This window comes from Cetorhinus maximus, chromosome 20 (genome assembly GCF_964194155.1).
Source record: "Cetorhinus maximus chromosome 20, sCetMax3.hap1.1, whole genome shotgun sequence".
Taxonomy (NCBI): domain Eukaryota; kingdom Metazoa; phylum Chordata; class Chondrichthyes; order Lamniformes; family Cetorhinidae; genus Cetorhinus; species Cetorhinus maximus.
The window spans coordinates 87668876-87687663 of record NC_135898.1 but is presented as its reverse complement, the minus strand read 5'-3'; the positions used below and the strand labels follow the sequence as shown (position 1 = coordinate 87687663).

At 44.2% G+C, this 18788-nt stretch overlaps 2 protein-coding genes across 2 annotated transcripts in view; both read left to right on the top strand.

Annotated features, from left to right (window-relative positions):
* The window catches only part of LOC144694552 (spondin-2-like), a 125629-nt gene that overhangs the window by 43562 nt on the left and 63279 nt on the right, over positions 1 to 18788 (top strand). The window lies entirely within an intron of this gene.
* Positions 7674 to 10215, top strand: nkx3.3 (NK3 homeobox 3). The gene is made up of 2 exons (XM_078565292.1): positions 7674 to 8061; positions 9740 to 10215. The coding sequence occupies exons 1-2, from the start codon at positions 7674 to 7676 to the stop codon at positions 10213 to 10215; spliced, it is 864 nt and encodes a 287-aa protein (XP_078421418.1).

Sequence of the window (18788 nt, the reverse complement as noted above, 5' to 3'; positions counted from 1 at the left end):
CTGCGCCTGCTGGATTATATTGGCTGCTAATCAGGCAGTGTCCTAATTTTAAAATGTTCATCCTTGTTTTAAAGTCCCTCCCCTATCTCTGCAATCTCCTCCAGCCTCACAACCTTCTGAGATATCTGCATCCTTTAATTCTGGCCTCTTGTGCATCCCCCATGTTAATCGCTCCCCCGTTGGTGACGGTGCTTTCAGAGGTCTAGGCCCCAAGCTCTGGAATTCCCTCCCCACTTCTCTAGTTTGCTTTCCTCCTTTATGATGCTTCTTAAAACCTATCTCTTTGTCCAAGCTTTTGGTCATCTGAGCTAATATACCCTTATTTGGCATGGTGTCACACTTTATAATGGTCCTGTGAAGCACCTTGGGACATTTCATTACATCAAAGGTGCTATATAACTCCAAACTGTTGTTGAGATGATTAGAAAAGCGAAAAGTGCTGGAAAGTTGAAATAAAAATCATAAAATTGCTAGGACGACATAGCAGGTCCATTTATAAGAGAATGAGAGAGAGAGAGAGAGAGAGAGATGCTATTAGATGCCCTTGATGAGCAATATTGTGATTAATGCATCTCTAAAAGAAACATCACCTTGTCTCCTCGCTTTTTAGGTACTGACTGGACCTGCTGTCAGCCGTGGGTTGGTGGGTAGCACTTCTGCCTCCGAGTTGGAATTTTTTGAGTTCAGGTCCCGGAGGCATGAATGCATAATCCAGGCTAACACTTCAGTGCGGTACTGAGGGAGTGCTCCACTGTCAGGGGTGCTGCCTTTCAGATGAGGTGTTAAACTGAGGTCCTGTCCACTCTTCTCTGGTGGATATAAAAGAACACATGGCACTATTAAAGAACACCGAGCCAGCCAACATTTGTCCCTCAGCCAGCATCAACGGAGAAAGTTACCTGGCCGTTTATCTCATTGCTGGGACCTGGTTGCAAACAGATTGGCTTGGGCACTTCCTTCATTGTAACAGTGAGTATACACTTCAAATAAAAATGCTTCATTATCTGTGCGCACTTTGCTGCTGAAATTATGAAAGGTATAATGTAAATGCAAATGTTTCTGTTTATTGTGTGAACCTAGCATTCCTGTTTTGATTGCTGGTTCGATGGGTGCACTGTAATCTCTGATTCTGTAATTGTAATTAATCTCTGGTTCTATAATCATAGTTAATATAAGTTTCCCAGGACTTTTGTTAACTTCTGGCTGAGTTCATGCTTGGCTTGCGTACATCTCCCTGTGTCTGGCTATATTTCCTGATGGACAGTAAAAGTTCAGATCAAGGAGTCTCAGAAGCCACATTATTATAGGGTTGTCAAACCTCCTGGATTGTCTTGGAATCTCTAGGTGAGTAGCCATGGAGAATAGTCATGGGGCATAAAATATGGGAGGTGGGGCAAGAGGACTGGTTGACTGATAACCAAAAATCATCTAATTGGATACAGGATATTCTGTCCACTCTGAATCAAGAAGGTTGTGCTTTCAAGCCCTCTCCAGGGACTTGATCATATCATCTAGTCTGGCATTTCAGTGCTGCACTGAGTGTGTGCTGCATTGTAGGAGACTCCATCCTCCTGACGAACTGTTAAACCATCTACCTTCATGGGTGGATGTAAGGAATCCCAAAGCACTCTTTGAAGATAAGGTCTCTTTTCCATTATTTATGCCTCAATCAACACCAGAAGATGTATTGATCTGGTCATTTATTTATTTGTTGCCTATGGGATTATATTATACACAAATTAGCTGCTGCATTCCCTACATTACAACAGTGACTTTATTATAAAAGCACTTAATTGGCTGTAAAGAGTTTTGAGACATCTTGGGATTGTACCAGGTACAACAGAAATGCAATTTCTTTCTCTATCTGTAATAGTTCTTTGGCAACCTGAATAGATTAATGATGCTGTTATAAAACAGTCATTGATTTGACATCACTGCTAGCTTAGATTGACAAAGTGCTAGCAGAGTCCAAATGTGCTGCTGCCAACAAGTTCCTCCTAATTCACAGAATATGGGTCTCACTGTATACGTGTGAGAGGCTGAATGTACCAGGGGGTTTTATCATGTTCATATATTTGTATGATGTATACACAGGCACAGAGCCATGCTTAACAGACCCTGAATGCCAAATAAATTTGTAACGCTAATGATGGCTGTTGGGATGACAAGTTCTCTGGGGATACTCAAAAGATGAAGAATGAAGAATGAAATGGCATGGTTTGCAGTTGCAATGTGAGTTTAATGGTCTGATATTGCTGGCTATAGCACAGGCACAGAGATTCCTCCACAAGTATAACTGGGCTACAGAGATAAAAGCAAAGAACTGCAGATGCTGGAAATCCTCATGAGGACTCGAAACGTCAACTGTGCTCTTCTCCGCCAATGCTGCCAGACCTGCTGAGTTTTTCTAGGTATTTCTGAATCTTTTTTTGTAACTGTGGCTACGTTTGACAATGGCATCAAATCAGCTGAAGCACATTATCATTTCCACCTATCTTTTTAAAGACAGCAGCACAATTCCAACCACATAGTGCAACGAGGTGTGAATCCTCCTTGAAGTGACACCACACGAACCAAGTCTGACTCTGGCTATTTCACAGCCTAGCTACACTCGCCAGTGTTCTTGATGCAAAGGTAAAACCACCAAACGAGACACATTTAAAACCCGCAGTAAACAGACCATGAGGAACTGTCAGGAAGAAAGTTTGAGAATTAAAAAAAATAGAAGTGCCCTGTTATTGTTGAAAAACTTGTTAATAAACCTAAACATGCTAGGAGACTGGGAGGATTAACCGTGTTTCCTATCCTTTTATGGGGCTTGAGATCAAATCAAATCAATCTCAGATTGATGCAAAGGTCTTTTGTATGAACCAACTTGTAACACTGAGCCAAGTTGTGTCTGTGCCAAACATTCAATTCGCTTCTTTTTAATTAGTATAGCATTGAGGTAATCAACTAGAGAAAATTCAATGCCTTGTGAAGAAGCCCAGGTAACATGAATCAATTTGATACACGTTTCATTACAGTTGAAGTGCAGGAAAGAGGCACCCTTTAATTTCTAACGTAAATTTCAAAAGCACAAGATGGCATTCATTTCACCTCACTGAAATGTTTGTTGATTGCAAATTCTTGTCAAGCATGTATTTTTTGTTGAAAACAAAAATAAAAATACCTGGAAAAACTCTGCAGGTCTGGCAGCATCTGCGGAGAGGAACACAGTTAACGTTTCGAGTCCTTATGACTCTTCAACAGAACTAAGGAAAAATAGAAAAGAGGTGAAATATAAACTGGTTTAAGGGGGGTGGGACAAGTAGAGCTGGATAGAGGGTCAGTGATAGGTGGAGATAGCCAAAAGATGTCATAGACAAAAGGACAGAGAGGTGTTGAAGGTGGTGATATTATCTAAGGAATATGCTAATTAAGGGTAGAAAGCAGGACGAGCAAGGTACAGATAGCCCTAGTGGGGGTGGGGGTGGGGTGAAGGGATTGAAATAGGCAAAAAGGTAGAGATAAAACAATGGATGGAAATACATTTAAAAATAATGGAAATAGGTGGGAAAAGAAAAAAATATATAAATTATTAGGAAAAAAAAGGGGATTGGAAAGGGGGTGGGGATGGAGGAGAGAGTTCATGACCTGAAGTTGCTGAACTCAATATTCAGTCCGGAAGGCTGTAAAGTGCCTAGTCGGAAGATGAGGTGCTGTTCCTCCAGTTTGCATTGAGCTTCACTGGAACATTGCAGCAGGCCAAGGACAGACATGTGGGCATGAGAGCAGGGCGGTGTGTTGAAATGGCAAGCGACAGGGAGGTCTGGGTAATGCTTGCAGACAGACCGAAGGTGTTCTGCAAAGCGGTCACCCAGTCTGCGTTTGGTCTCTCCAATGTAGAGGAAACCGCATTGGGAGCAGCGAATGCAGTAGACTAAATTGAGGGAAGTGCAAGTGAAGTGCTGCTTCACTTGAAAGGAGTGTTTGGGCCCTTGGACAGTGAGAAGAGGGTAAGTAAAGGGGCAGGTGTTGCACCTTCTGCGGTTGCATGGGAAGGTGCCGTGGGAGGGGGTTGAGGTGTAGGGGGTGATGGAGGAGTGGACCAGGGTGTCCCGGAGGGAACAATCCCTGCGGAATGCCGCCAGGGAGGTGAAGGAAAGATGTGTTTGGTGGTGGCATCATGCTGGAGTTGGTGGAAATGGCGGAGGATGATCCTTTGAATGCGGAGGCTGGTGGGGTGATAAGTGAGGACAAGGGGGACCCTATCATGGTTCTGGGAGGAAGAAGAAGGTGTGAGGGTGTATGTGCGGGAGATGGGCCGGACACAGTTGAGGGCCCTGATTATAATATCACCACCTTCGACATCTTTGTCCTTTTGTCTATGACATCTTTTGTCAATCTCCACCTATCACTGGCCCTCTATCCAGTTCTATCCCCCCTCCCCCTTAAACCAGCTTATATTTCACCTCTTTTCTATTTTTACTTAGTTCTGTTGAAGAGTCATACGGACTCGAAACGTTAACTGTGCTCCTCTCCGCAGATGCTGTCAGACCTGCTGAGTTTTTCCAGGTAATTTTATTTTTGTTTTGGATTTCCAGCACGCGCAGCTTTTTGCTTTTATCTTTTGTATTTTTTGTTACCAGCGCTGCATACTTAAGGAGCCAAGATGGCATGCATCAGCACGTGTTGTACGGTTTCTGTCAGGTATTTTAATCAAATGTTTGCAGATACTCTTCACCAAACGAGACATATTTAAAAACCGCATCAAACAGCAGTATGAGGAACTGTCAGGAAGAAAATTAGAGAATTAAAAAAAAAAATAGAAGTGCCGTGTTATTGTTGAAAAACTTGTTAATAAACCTAAACATGCTAGGAGACTGAGAGGATTAGTAGTGTTTCCTATCCTTTTGTAGGGCTTGAGATCAAATCTAATTCAGATGCAAAGGTTGGCCTAGAAATACTAGCATAGAAAATGCTTAACATATTTGCATAGTCTCGCTTCATCTATTATTTAACAGAGCGTTAACTCATTTATTTTAAAGATCGAACTGGCATTGATACAGTGATTTTCACATTCCGAGAATGTGCCAAGGCACTTCAGAGTTAATTAATTACTTTTGATGTGTAGTCACTGTTGTTGTAGAGGCAAACACAGCAGCCAACTTCTTCACAGCATACTCCCATTAATAGTAACGAGATAAAAGTCCCGTTAGTCTGTTTGCTGGTGTTGTTTCGGGGATATATGTTGGCCAATTCACCTGACGAACTCCCTTGGCTGTTGTTTGAATAGTGCCGTGAGACCTTTCATGTTCATCTGAAGAGGTCTTGTTTTAACATCTCAACGGAAAGATGACATTTCTGACAGCACTAACACTCCCTCAACACTGTACTGAAGTCTTATCCTAAATGAAGTGCTCAAGGCGCTGCAGTGGGACTTAGAGGTGGGGGTACCGAGTGAAGACGACATTTTAAGGGCATTTTAACCTTTACTAAGATAGGAGACAAAGCCAAGTTATGCCAACACAATAAATACTCAAAAGGCAAATGTTACAGACAATCGTTTTTAGTTATCAATATTTCCTTTCGTGTGATGGGTGAGCATCTGATGGGAAATGAATTGGCAGAGCCTCTCTCTGCTCCGTTCCTTGTTACTATTGGGAACTGTAGGTGAGGGCGAATGAAATTCACCGATCAGGAAGAAGCTCAGGGAATACACAAAATGCTGGCTTTTGGTTAACTATGCCGTTTGTTCAAAAGTCATAATCCACTAAGCGCCCTCGGCAGGACAAACCCCCGTTCTGTTGAGTTAAGAGACTAGGTTATCGCTTCCCGGCACCACATGTGGCCTCTGGATCAATTGAAGTAAATAGCCCTGAGACAATGAGGATCATCTCAAAATGCCACATCTGTCGCATTGACAGGTTAGGCTAGAGTTTACGGATCAACCTACTCAGGTCATGGTATAAAACGTTTCACTTTTTAAAAAAAAAATCAATTATTAAGGGAGTTCTAATTGAGGGTAGCTTGAAACTTACACGCTTAAGAGGAAACTGAGCCTCGCTGAGGTTTTTGAGGGCAACGTTTTCCCAAAAGTTCACCTACTTTCATTGAGGCAGGTAAGGGAGAACGCACAAAAGCCCCACTTATGACCGCAAGGACCGGATGGAGTGCCCTCTCCGGTAAACCTCTTGAGACCTTTGGCGAAACAGTCCAATTCTCTCTTGGTGTGAGTGAGTTACGGCCGGGGCCCCCAGAGACGTCACTCCAAGCAGGGACCTATCGAAATCAGATTTCATTCACTACATCATTATAAAGGAAATTCGTCCCTGCTAAGGAGATTCATTTTCCCTTCCCGCTTCTATCTGTGGCGCGCTTCGGCGATAGCTGACACACAGACAGCATTCATCGATATGCGTGCAGTGTGTTGCATACCACAAACCCTCTGCTTATTCTGCAACGCCCTGAATGTTCACTTTGCTAATTGACAGTGGGCAGGAACTTAGATTGAGGCCAAGTCACATGCAACCGCCCCGACGGGCGTGTATTTTATTTTCGTGGTGATTCGGTAACATCTTGATTTTAAGAAGCCAGTTGGGTGAAGAGCGATTTTTTTTTGTGTGTGTGCTTGACATTAGCGAGAGCGACTTCACTCAGCGAGTCAAGAAATGTTGCCAAGGCGCCATATAAATGAAAGTATTTTCGTTCATTGTTTTAAGGTTCGGCGGAACTCGTCATCTGACTTTGCCCCGTGTGGATGGGAGAGGGTGTTGAGGCCAAGGTGACCGTGGGCAAAACTGGAGGGAATATTTCAATAATCCCCGTGCTCTACCAACTGGTGAAAACACAGCCAACTTGGATATTAAGTATAAGCACTTACAGAACGGAATGTTGGTTATCGAAGCTGCTGCGAATAATGTCCATTAAAAGCAATTTTGCAGCAATTGTCTGTGATACAACCCGCGACTTCGAAATAAGTATAAATACGGAATACGAATGTTAGAACGTAAATGCAGTTGGAATTTGCAAACCTACAGTAATAATAAATAATAACGCAAGTTTACCAATGGATAAGCACTATCGATGCTGCTGATTTTGGCGCTTTGTCAATGCACCGATGCATGGGGCATTTAAAGGGGGTCGTCATAGAGGAATTAAACCTCTGCCAAGCCTTGGGTGAAAGAATGGTCTGGGTAAAGGGGACCAGGCTCGGGCTGTGATATTGAAGGATTGGACCGCCTCCATCCGCTGTCAATCGTTCGCCTCCCAAAAAAACGCTAATCGCCCAATCGCAGGGGGGGAAGAGGGGGAGGGGGCGGGGCGACGTGTCACCCAACGTCCAATCAGGGTCACCCAGCGCCATCTGTCAATAAACAATGTAAATAAAGTTGCAGAAAACGTGATGCCTTTGGCCGCCCAGTTGAGGATTCCGCGGATTTCTTGTGAAGTTTTTTCCCCTCCCTCCCTCCCAGATTGAATGCCCGGAGCTAAATCGGTAGCAGGAGAGACTCTGCTCCAAAGGCAAAAAAAAACAAGCCAGGCGGATGTGCGGAGATTCGCTCTCGGTGCTGGTGTGGGGAATCCAGGCAGAAGCATCTTGGAATTGGCTCTGACTGAGGGCAAAGAAGGGTTTGACTCTCTCTCTCTCTCTCTCTCTCTCACTCACACACACACACATTAATAAAAAGATGGCAGTTCAAGGCGGCTCCCTGACGCCATTTACCATCCAAGACATTCTCACCCGGGGCAATGACGCTCGGCTGACTCGGAATTCACACCAGGAGCGGGTGAAACTCGAACCCCCGGTCCCCAGCCCGCCTTGCGATTCGACCGGAGGGGCTGCTCTGGGAGGGGAGAGACGGACTCCGCTGATCGTCATCCGGATCGACCAGGACCAGGGGGAGGCGTTAGACAGCGGCCCGGTGCGAGGGGAGAGCCGGCAGCCTGCGCCTGAGGTGTTGAACGGAGACCGGCAGGCCCAGCATAACGAAAGGGGGCGGCTGGATGTGAAGCCCCTCAACGAGGAGTCGAGAGAGGCAAACAGCTGGGAGAACAGCGCTGAAAAATTCGATAAAGGTAAGCCACATCTCTTAGAGAGGGAGAGAGAGAGAGGGGGGGTCTATTTAAACAATGGAAAACCTATTGCTTAAAAAAAAAATCCGAAAATGAATCATTTTGCCTACAAATGAATAGCGTCGATTGTATCAGAAATTAATTCGACTTGACAATTGCTAAAGTTTTAACGGTGAAATCGATACCTTTTTTAAAAAAAAATACTCTTATCTTCGTATTTGTTTTCGGATATGTTGATTGCATTCCCCCCCCCACCCCCCGAATTATTTTTTTTAACAGTTATTTCAGAAATCTTGGTCAGTACTGAAGTCACTGCTAGCGAGTTTTCAGTTCGGAAACTGATTGGGAATTTACACCAGGACGCGTTGCTCTTCTTCCTTCGCTCGGCCGGTCGATTGTAAATTCATTCTAACATGGTTAAATCTGGCCTTTCTTTTTTTTAAAAATAAAATAAAAAAAAAATTGTAACAGTGACACAAAACCCAATAGGTGGACTCGTGTGAAAAGAGTAAATCTGATATCAATCAACACGCGCCTGGCGAACGAGCTGTCAACCTTTGTAGAGGTGCTTGTGCTAAATGCCAACCGATTTCTCGTGAATTTAAATACTGATTTTGCCCAGAATGCTTATGTGGGGGGTGGGGGGGAAGAAAAAATGGATAGCCTGTTAAGACATTTTCTTTCTGTTTCCCGACTACCAGAGGCTCTCAGTCTGCCGTTCCGCACTAAATATGGATGGGGTGGTTTTAGAATATCAGACGGGTAGAATCGGAGGGACTTTTAGTCATTCTTTAATTTTTACTATTTTATTAAGTAGTGCGAACCGAGCTAGAGTGTACTCAATGTGCACTTTCCATCGATCTACCTGTCAATGTGGTTATTTTTTTTTAAAATGCGGAATGATTATATCGTGTGTTTCTGCACCTTCCAACTGCGGAAGGGACATCATTTGCACACACACACACACACACACACAAATCATAGTTCTGGCGGAATTACAAGCGGACTGTATTTCTTTTATTGCGGAACTGAAACTAGGCCGCAAAAGGAGTTAATCCCCCGCCCCCGAAGCGAGAGGGAGGGAGGGAGAGAGAGAGAGGGGGGGTGGGGGGGTGAGATTCAAACACAGCCGAATCTAAACGACGCAAGGGGCGCTTTAGTACATAGACATGAGGCGGCAGGGAACTGTGCAAAACTTACTCGGGCTGCACTGTTTTCAAATGATTCTTACAGCAGGGCAACGCAGTTTCGCTTCCCAAATGATGTTTCAATTGCCTCGGAGTCGCCTTTATCACGAGTGTCGATTTTGCCTGTATCTGTGTGAATTATATTTATAAAAGATATGTTATCTGAATTCTGCTCAGGATAAACATTTATCTCTCATTCCTGTCGCGGAATGAACTCTTCATGAGTGAAGCTGCTCTTTAAAGTGTATTTTGCCTGTTAATTGTTGTTCACGCACTGACCCTAACGTTACCATCATCCCCAGTTTCCCCTCATTCCACAATCACTCGGTGTTCGAAGGTTTGCTTTCTATTGAATTTACCCCTCACTTGGGTAACTGGTCCAAACGCCTCCAGAGAAATGCAGATCAGGCAGAACGCACTTTACACAGGGTGTAAATCGATTCGGGGATTCCTCGCCTGTTAAATATTTTCACCAGCTCTGTGCAATATTTCAGATTCAGACCGTCAGGCCGCGACCGACGACGAGGAGAAGATGGACAAACTCGCCCCGTCCGACCAACCCAGCAAATCCGGCAAGAAACGCTCCCGAGCCGCCTTCTCTCACGCTCAAGTCTTCGAGTTGGAGAGGAGGTTCAACCACCAGAGGTATCTGTCGGGCCCGGAGAGGGCAGACTTGGCGGCGGCCCTCAAACTCACAGAGACCCAGGTCAAAATCTGGTTCCAGAACCGAAGGTACAAGACCAAGAAGAGGCAGATGGCGGCGGAATTGGTCGTTAACTCGGCGCCCACAGCGGCCAGGAAAGTGGCCGTGAGGGTCCTGGTCCGAGACAATCAGAGGCAATACAGCCCGGACGAGTTAGGAAACCCACATTTACTCTCGTTATACCAGGCTTATCAATACTATCCCTACATGTACTGTCTACCAGCCTGGCCTCCGAATGTCATCCCTCTCTGTGGAGGAACTCATTGAAGAGCCGAGGAGGCTCAGAGTGACTCGACCTCTCTTTTTTAAAAAAAAGTAAAATATAAAATGGACCATACCCAACCAAATAACCCTTGCAATTGTCTGCAACTAGATGCCAATCAGTGAACTGTCAGGCCGCACTGGCATTAACACAAAGAATATTCGCTGTTTCGTTTAATTATATGGGACAAAAAAAAAAGACAGCGCAAGGCAAAGCCAAGGGTGCTTTTGTCGGAAGAATTCGTGCTTTTTTTTGAGAGGGGGGAAGGGGGGGAGGGGAGTGGAGTTCTGGCTAAAAAAAACATCGAGAACCCTAGAGAAATCCTGAGGTAACAAAATAGTTCTTCCAAGCCAGCGGTCCAATGGTTTTATTAATCATTATTAGACGCTGTTGCTGGTCGATTGTGCCACACTGATTGTCTGCCGGTTGTAGAGCAGTCGAACAGGTCATTGAAAGCTATTTTCAAAAGTCAAAAATAAAAGACGAGGGAGATCCAAACTTTCCTTGGAGAGATTTGAAACGCATTTTTCTGACGAATATTTGACTTTTGTTTTTTTCTACATTAGAAAATAAATTGGAAACATGTGACTTTAAAAGAATGGTTTCGTTTTCAAAACCAACCGTCCGGAAGGTGTATTTTTTTTTTGCACTTCTTTCTGTAAGTAAATAACAAACTACCAACAAGAATGTTAAAAAAATATATATATTTAAAACTAGCGTTTAAGCTCCAATTGCTGGTGGGACCTGAACCCTTGAATGTTGCTTCCTGTCGCTAATTACCAAAACCTCTGTTCACCTCTATTATGTTATAATGCTCGAAAACACTAATCTCTCGCAGCTTGCTAAACTCAGTTTATAGACTTGTTCGTCTTTAAACCGTTCTGAATTTACCTGGTTTTAATATTTTGCACAATTAAAATATATTTCTGGCCCTTTCCCGGCAACTATTCGCTGTCGTTGATTTGTTTTTTTTTCTTTTGAAGCTGTGTTGTCGAATATAAACAGAGATAAAAGGACAGACACAGATTCCAAAAGCATTGTAGCTTTCTGAACAATACGGGTTTCTTCATCAGTCTCTTTTCGGCGAGTGTACAGAGGATTGTACAGTGCCCTGGGGAAGAATACACTTAACGGCCAACTAAATAACGTTTTATGGGCCGCCGTTACCACTCACCTAGCTCTCTGCAGGCGACTGGGGAGGCTGATGAGCAATAGGCGGAGATTTAATTTACCGGGAATCTCAGATTCGGTCGAATAGGCATCAGGGCATCAGCCAAACATTGTCCACCGGCTTCCTCTGCGCCCAGGTTTAGGGAGATCCAAGTTTACAAGAGCGGGCAGTAAAGCGGCCACGTAGGAAACAGAATTAACGATCAACTGACTGAGATCAATGCGATGTCACTGCACGATTTGTAAATTAATTCCAGAACCAGTTATTTTAATGCTTTTTATGTATCTCCCACCTTTTTTTTAATCTCCCCTGTGGAGATTATTCTATTTAATAACAAGGCCCCGGACATTTATTTGTCCTCAGCGCCAACTTAATATGTCAATTTAAAAAAAACTGTCTGAAATGCAAGAAACAAAAATTGATGACCGCTTATATTTTTTATATTTTCCACCTTATTCATTTGCAAAGCATACACTGGTTTTTTTTTAATGGTTATTTAATTCCTGGTTTATTTCGTCTCTTCCCCTGGTCTTTACAGCTCCGCGGGCAGCGTCCATCTCTAAGGGTCACCTTGTGCTGAGCAACTTTACAACGGTCAATCCTTGCAAGGAATTGGGGGTTCGAAAATGAATAATAGGAAAAGAACGGGGCTGATTAAACCCTCAGGAATTAGCTAACGCCCTGAAATGGCAAATAACTGTCAGCATTACTGTTAGCCGCTTTATTTGGGAGAAGATGGGCGGTGAAATCCAAGATTGCGAACAGGACCACCCATTACAGTATTAATGCCCTACAGGCAGGGAAATCCGCCATCGCTACCCGGTCTGACCCCACACGTGACTCCAGACCCACAGCAATGCGGCTGATTCTTAAATGCCCTCTGCAGTGGCTGAACAAGCCACTCAGTTCAAGGGCATTTAGGGATGGGTAACAAACGCTGTCCCCGACAGCGACACTCACACCCCATGAAATAATTTTTAAAAAAATCTATCTACCGTCCAGATGTAGCAGGGGTATAATTCTCTGAAACCTATTATTCCTGATCAGTCACAGGCAGACTGAAGCTATAGAAATACCTGTACATTCCACCGGGGGAATGCCCCCCAAAAAACTGTTACATTACATGTAACCAATCGCTTGCATTTCCTTGGAAGTGTTAACCCGAAAGAGGCTCTCGAGGGCCCTCTCAAAGAGAGACAGTAAAATGCGTGTCCAGACTTTGTCTGGAGAGTTAAGCAGATGTGACAAAAAGCTGAAGTTAATTTGGGAATCTGATACACTGAAATACTTCTTCAACTGTGTTTATTTAATGAATAACAAACTCGTGAACATTCTCTGTAGTTAGAGGTCTATGTGCACAATCTCTCACCTTCTCTGAGAGAGTGTGGAGTTTCAACGGGGTGTGACTACATTGTTGACACCTAACCAAAGTCTCCCCAGTTTAGTCACTGTTTATATACCCAAATGGGACAGAGTTAAAAAATAAAGCGGAGGATTATCTCCCCTCCCTCCACCCACCCCCCTCTCCCTCTCTCTCCGTACAAAAATGCGCGCTCTGAAACCATAGAATACTACAGCACAGAAGGAGACCATTCGGCCCATCGGGTCTGTGCCGGCCCTTTCGAGGAGCAATCCAATAGTCGCAATCCCTCAACCTTTCCCTATATCCCTGCGTCCCTATATCCCTGCGATTTTTTTTTCTCCCTCAAGTATTTGCCCTAATTCCCTTTTAAAAGCTACAATTGGTTCTTGTCTCCCCATCCCTCCTCCCTCAATCCTCCGCACTATCAGATAATGCATCCCAAATCCTAACCCCTCCGAATTGTTAGGTTAGAATGAGCAATCGTTTGTAATGCCGTATTCAAACTGTGTACCGTGAGTGTAGGAAGAGGGGAAAAACTGGAAATGCGGAACAAAACACAGAGACTGTGCCGAGCCGGCAGCCCCGGGGATAGAAAAGTCAGTTGAGGGGGTGGGTGGGGCGAGGTGGTTGGGAGGGGGGGAGGTTGTTGGTCAGAACTAGGGACCGGAATTGGATTTCAATCTTTTAACATCAATCTAATACTTTCTACAGAAAGAAAGAATATTCGTTGGATTTGAAGCTTTTATTCCATACAGCAAAATAAAAGCTTCAGGCCGTGATTTCTCTGAGTGGGATCTGGAGAGTCGCCAACAAAATATTGAGGTTTCGAACTGTAGCTCTCAATAGCGCGCCCCCTGACCCAGAGAGTGGCCGAGGAGGGTGGTAGGGATTCGAATTTTACGAGTGTCAGGGTTTCTGTGGAGTCCACTTGTGGAGCATGGGTTCAATATCCTCATCCAATAAACTCGGGGAGTTTTAAGACTTCCACACGGGTCCAATGGTTTAGTTCCTGCTCTAGAGAAGTGAACAGGCGTCTTGTTTATTGATGTTCCAGGGATATTTCTGAGTCCATTCAAATCCCCGGGTGGTCCTTCAGACGCCAGGTGGACACTTCAGGTGTAAATGATTTCCATGTTATGAAGGACTGGCTACACTAGTTACTGACGGGTTGGTTATTGACAGTAGACGGGTGCGAATGTAAAGGCGGAGGATGTGGACTGTCGTAAATGCATGTTCTGTCTCTTTCTCCCCTTCTCGTTCTATCTCTTTTCCTCCTTCCCTCTATCTCTGGCCCACTCTCCTGCACTATTTCCCTCTGTTCCACTCTCTTCCTCCAACTCCTCTCCCTTCCTCCTCTCTCTCTATCTAGGACCTCTCTCCCTCCCTGCTCCCTCTCTCTTCTTCACTGTCCCCCTCGCTCTCTCTCCCTTTGTCTCTCTCTCTCCCCTTCTCTCTCTCTGCTCCTCTGCCTAACCACCCCCACCTCCCCAACCGCCCAGCCATAATTGCATCGATTATATAGCAACCTATTGCAAAGCATGATACAAATAGAAGTGGAAAATGTGCGGCGAGGAGATGCTTTGTCAAGGCTGTTAGAAGTTCGTATTTTTTTTAAAAACTTATGGCAGAATTAATGAAACGAACTAAATTAGAAATGAACAGCGTTCAATGTTATTGAACGATTTTTAAAAAAAATAATGTGGGGCGTCGCTAACTAGGCCAGCATTTATTGTCTATCCCTAATTGCCCTTCTTCAGAGGGCATTTAGGACATTGTGTGGGTCTGGAGTCACATGTAGGCCAGACCAGAAAAGGACGGTAGATTTCCTTCCCTAAAGGACATTAGTGAACCAGATGGGTTTTTACGACAATCGACAATGGTTTTATGATCACGATCAGACTTTTAATTCCAGATTTTTTTATTGAATTCAAATTCCACCATCTGCAGAGGATTTTGTCAATCATAATTAGACGGGACCACGGCTTTCCAATTAACGTTAAAACAATACTCGGAGCTAGACTGACTGAAATGATACCTGGTGATTTAGGGATGTATAAATCTGCAGTGATGATCCTGTCTTATTTTCAAAGCAAAAGATATTTGTTTCAAGGGCGTGACTTTCCTGGAAATTTTGGGATTCCCCCTCCCCTCCCCCTCACAAAAAAACGCATAGCCTCATTGCTTCTCTCTCCACAGAGACTGCCTGACCTGCTGAGTATTTCCGGCATTTTCTGTTGATGTCTCGGCGTTATTTGGTCCAATGTCACCATATCCTGGAATAGTTTCCAAAACGTGAATCGCTTGGTGCATCATAGTTCACGAAAAGGAAAACAGGGACAGGATGGGGGGCTTTGAGGGGTCTGAACTGTCGCCTGGACAAGGTTGGCCTTTGGGAGCATCTGCTGTGATACACGGGGTCATTGAGACAGTACCAGCCGGCTTTAGACTCCCACTCAATCGCGCATTTGATTACACCCAGAAGTGCGGAAGTCTCCCCTGGCTCTTTCATTGACCTCCTTTAATGAAAGCTTTTTTTTTAAAGAAAGCTCGTTGTGGAGTTTGACATTAGGGGCAGGACTAAATATAACCTTGAAGATAATGGTGGCGGGTCTTCGTTTCCTATGTTGTGGTGGGGTATTATTTCAGATGGTTGGTCTGTTTTACCTCCCTTCAGACCGGACTCACGAAGTGGGCAGGTGTGTGCTCCTGTCTCTCTTACACTGAGAGTGTACTTTTGTGTTAATGCAACACAATCATTGGAGGATTAAATGGTCAACTTCAGGAAATATGTCAACGTGACACCCTCTCTCACCCCTTCACCCTGTGTCCAATCGTTGATGCGTTACCGACAGTAGCCGCATTGGAAATAGACCCACTTGGATCCAAATGGATCCTCGTCGTCACTCGCGTCTCATAATCTGGACATGCACAATATACATCACATTTCTCCCACTCTGGGAGGATAACTTTAAGCAGAGCACTATACTGAATTATTTCACAGCCGACGATTGCAGGGGATATGAGGAAGAGTATTAAAGTTGAATCTTCCTGAATCTTCCTTGAATCCAATGCTGTGATGTGTGAGTGTGTACAAGTGTGTGTGATATGGAAGATGAGACGTTTGTGCAATGCAGCATTCGCCAGTTTGCATTCTGTCCTCTGAAATAGTCAAACATTTTTTTTTAAATTGCAATTGTCCCTCACTTACAAGATAATCACAGGAATTAGAGCAAACCTGAAAATAGCTGAGCATCTGAAACAAAATAGAAAAAAACAGAAAAAACCCATAAACACTCGATCTCCCAAATCGGAATCGGTCTTATTCTCTTTCCGGCGACTGTTTTGCCTTTGCAGCAGTTTCAGCTGCTCTCATTCATTCCTGTCACAGTATATATATATAGAGAGAGAGAGATCAGCGTACACATGACCACGTAGCAGGGAAATTAGCTTTATACTGGGCGAGGGACTGCGTAAGGCTTGTTCTGGGCCTCTTGTATTCCAACAGGTCGAATGCCCCTTTATGTTAAATAGCTCTGAATTTAACCTCGCTTTCAGTTTGCGAAGAGAATTAAAACAAAATGCCCTTTTTATATCCACAATTAATGTCAGCCCTAGGCGCCTCCATACAGCTAACCTTTGTAACAGTGTCTATTGTATTTTCTCAAATTACACTCAGTGATATTCCCGCGCCATATTTTGCGCCACAGACACTTCAGAATCATTTATTGAACCGCACAAGGCTGATGGCTGAGATAACCGAGTGTATCCATTCAGATTGTAATCAACGCGAGAAGAACGGATACACCCAGACACGGCGCAACAGGTCAAACTAACCACCCAATCACCATCCTGGTAAGCGATTTAGTCATTTCATTTTCGCTGATGTTTGAAAATGATTTCTTTGGTAAATCACCGACTGCAATTGCCCAGAATCTGTTTTGTTGCCAGAGATTGGACTCGCACGGGTTTACAACCTCTTCCTTGATCGGCACAGCTAAACGGGACAGGACTGAATTAAAGTGTATTTTGTTCCACCCCTCTCCCCAGATTAGGGAGAGGCACTGTGACTTTAACCACACAAAATGGATCTAATTTAGAATTCATTGAGCATCCCTGGTTGCCGGGTAGAAGGTGACGGTGGGCCTCACCTCCCTGAAGCATTTTGTTGCAGTTTGATGTAACTGAGTGGACTTCAGAACGCAGTTAAGAGTTTGGGGTGGGTCTGGAGTCAGATGTAGGCCGAGACCGGGTCTGGACGGCAGCTAAAGGAAATAAGTGAACACGCTGAATTTTTAAACCCAACCCGTGGTCACTTTATAGACGAAACGGCAGTCACCATACTGTAGCCAGCAAGTGATGGTTCCAGCAGTCGTTTAATTGCAGCGAATCACCCTTACAATACTCACTTACCTCTTCACGATACAGAGTTGCTGCTGAGTTATAAATGGCTGCATTAATCATAGACACAGTTAAACCCATCGAGGAACCTTTCTGTAGATTGCCCCTGCCCATTTTAATATCATCTTTTCCCTCTGTGAATGAATGTCCCCTGCCTAGAACTCGTTTCCCATTATTAATTATAAACACCCTCTCTAGAAGCTCCCTGTTAAATAAACAAGGGTCTTGGGTTTCAGTTACTCAGATGGGGCTGGGGTTTTCTGTTGTAGAACACGTTGAAATGAATTGTCTCAAAGGCAAATGCTGGATATCTGCAATAAAACTAAGGCCACGTCGAGTAGAGTGCTCCGAGGAGGATCAAATGTTGCCTATTGTGGGCTGTGGAAGGGAGATGGAGGGAGGGGGGGGCGGGCTGGTCTCTGGTGGTGAAGGTAACGCATTTCCCAATCTTGGGTTTCTGCCAAAGTAACTGGTCAAATCTTGATTTCAACACAGCTGGCAGGAGAGTAGGAAGGGCTGTGGGCCACGGCAGCTGGAGATTCGGGAGGGACAGGAGAAGCATCGACTTTATTAAGTCCCTGTGTGTGTGTGTGTTTTTTTTTTAAATGGACGGATAAGAAAGTTAGTAAATATAAAAACGATACGCTATTGGACAGCGCGATGGTGAAGGTTCAATCAACCATTTTTAGAGATCTTTACAAAGATTTCACTTCTTCGACACTCAGTCTCCGGAGCTAACTCACTAATTCCGCCCCCCCCAGGAAACACCCGTGTATTTTCCTCCCTCTCGTTGCTAAAAAGGCAGGCGACCCACATGCAGCATTGAAAATCTAACCGCTTTACACATTATTAAGATGTAATTTAAATGCGCGCATTATGCAAAAGACCTGAATTGCAGACACACGGGCACATTCAATTACACACATCGCGCGGAATTAGTGCCCGTGTCTTTCTCAGTTTCCTCAATCCTGGTTTATCAGCGGAATTTAGCGGACTGCGTTCCTTTGTCATCCATGTCTCGTTATTTACAGCCCAAAACAGAATGTGCAAGGAAAAGGAATACTTTATTACCTTGCATTCGGAAGCTGGGAAGCTAAAGTGCATTGAATTAGACCAGTCATTTCGACTGACCCACTCGATTAGCAAGTTTATTTATTTAAATCATGACGCGGCAGCAAGCGAATGTAACTCTTTACTGTGAAAGTATTATCAAGTATCAATAGTTCATACAAATTACTCCGCCCACCTGAAAGAACCCAACAGCCTAAAATCAAACAAAATCGACTAGTGTGCTATGAAAGCCGGGTATTTGGATTAAAACATTTCAACCCATTTAAAATCGATGAGGTTAACAGTAACTAGACCTTTCCCATCATGATGATCGATATCCTAGGCCTGTCAATGTCACTACCTTTCACACAACCGGTTCAATTATCTCGACCCATCCCGTCCGTGAGCCTCTGTATACCTATCTTGCAAATTCATTATATTTCAGGATATTTGAGTGAACCCATTCCCATCATTCGTGGGTAAATTCACACGTAGTAACATTTCCTTCGCTCATTCCCCGTGCTTCACCCAAACTTTTCCTTCATTTGCGAGCGAGCACATGTTGGAAAATCGTGAGCCTCCCATCTTCTGAATGT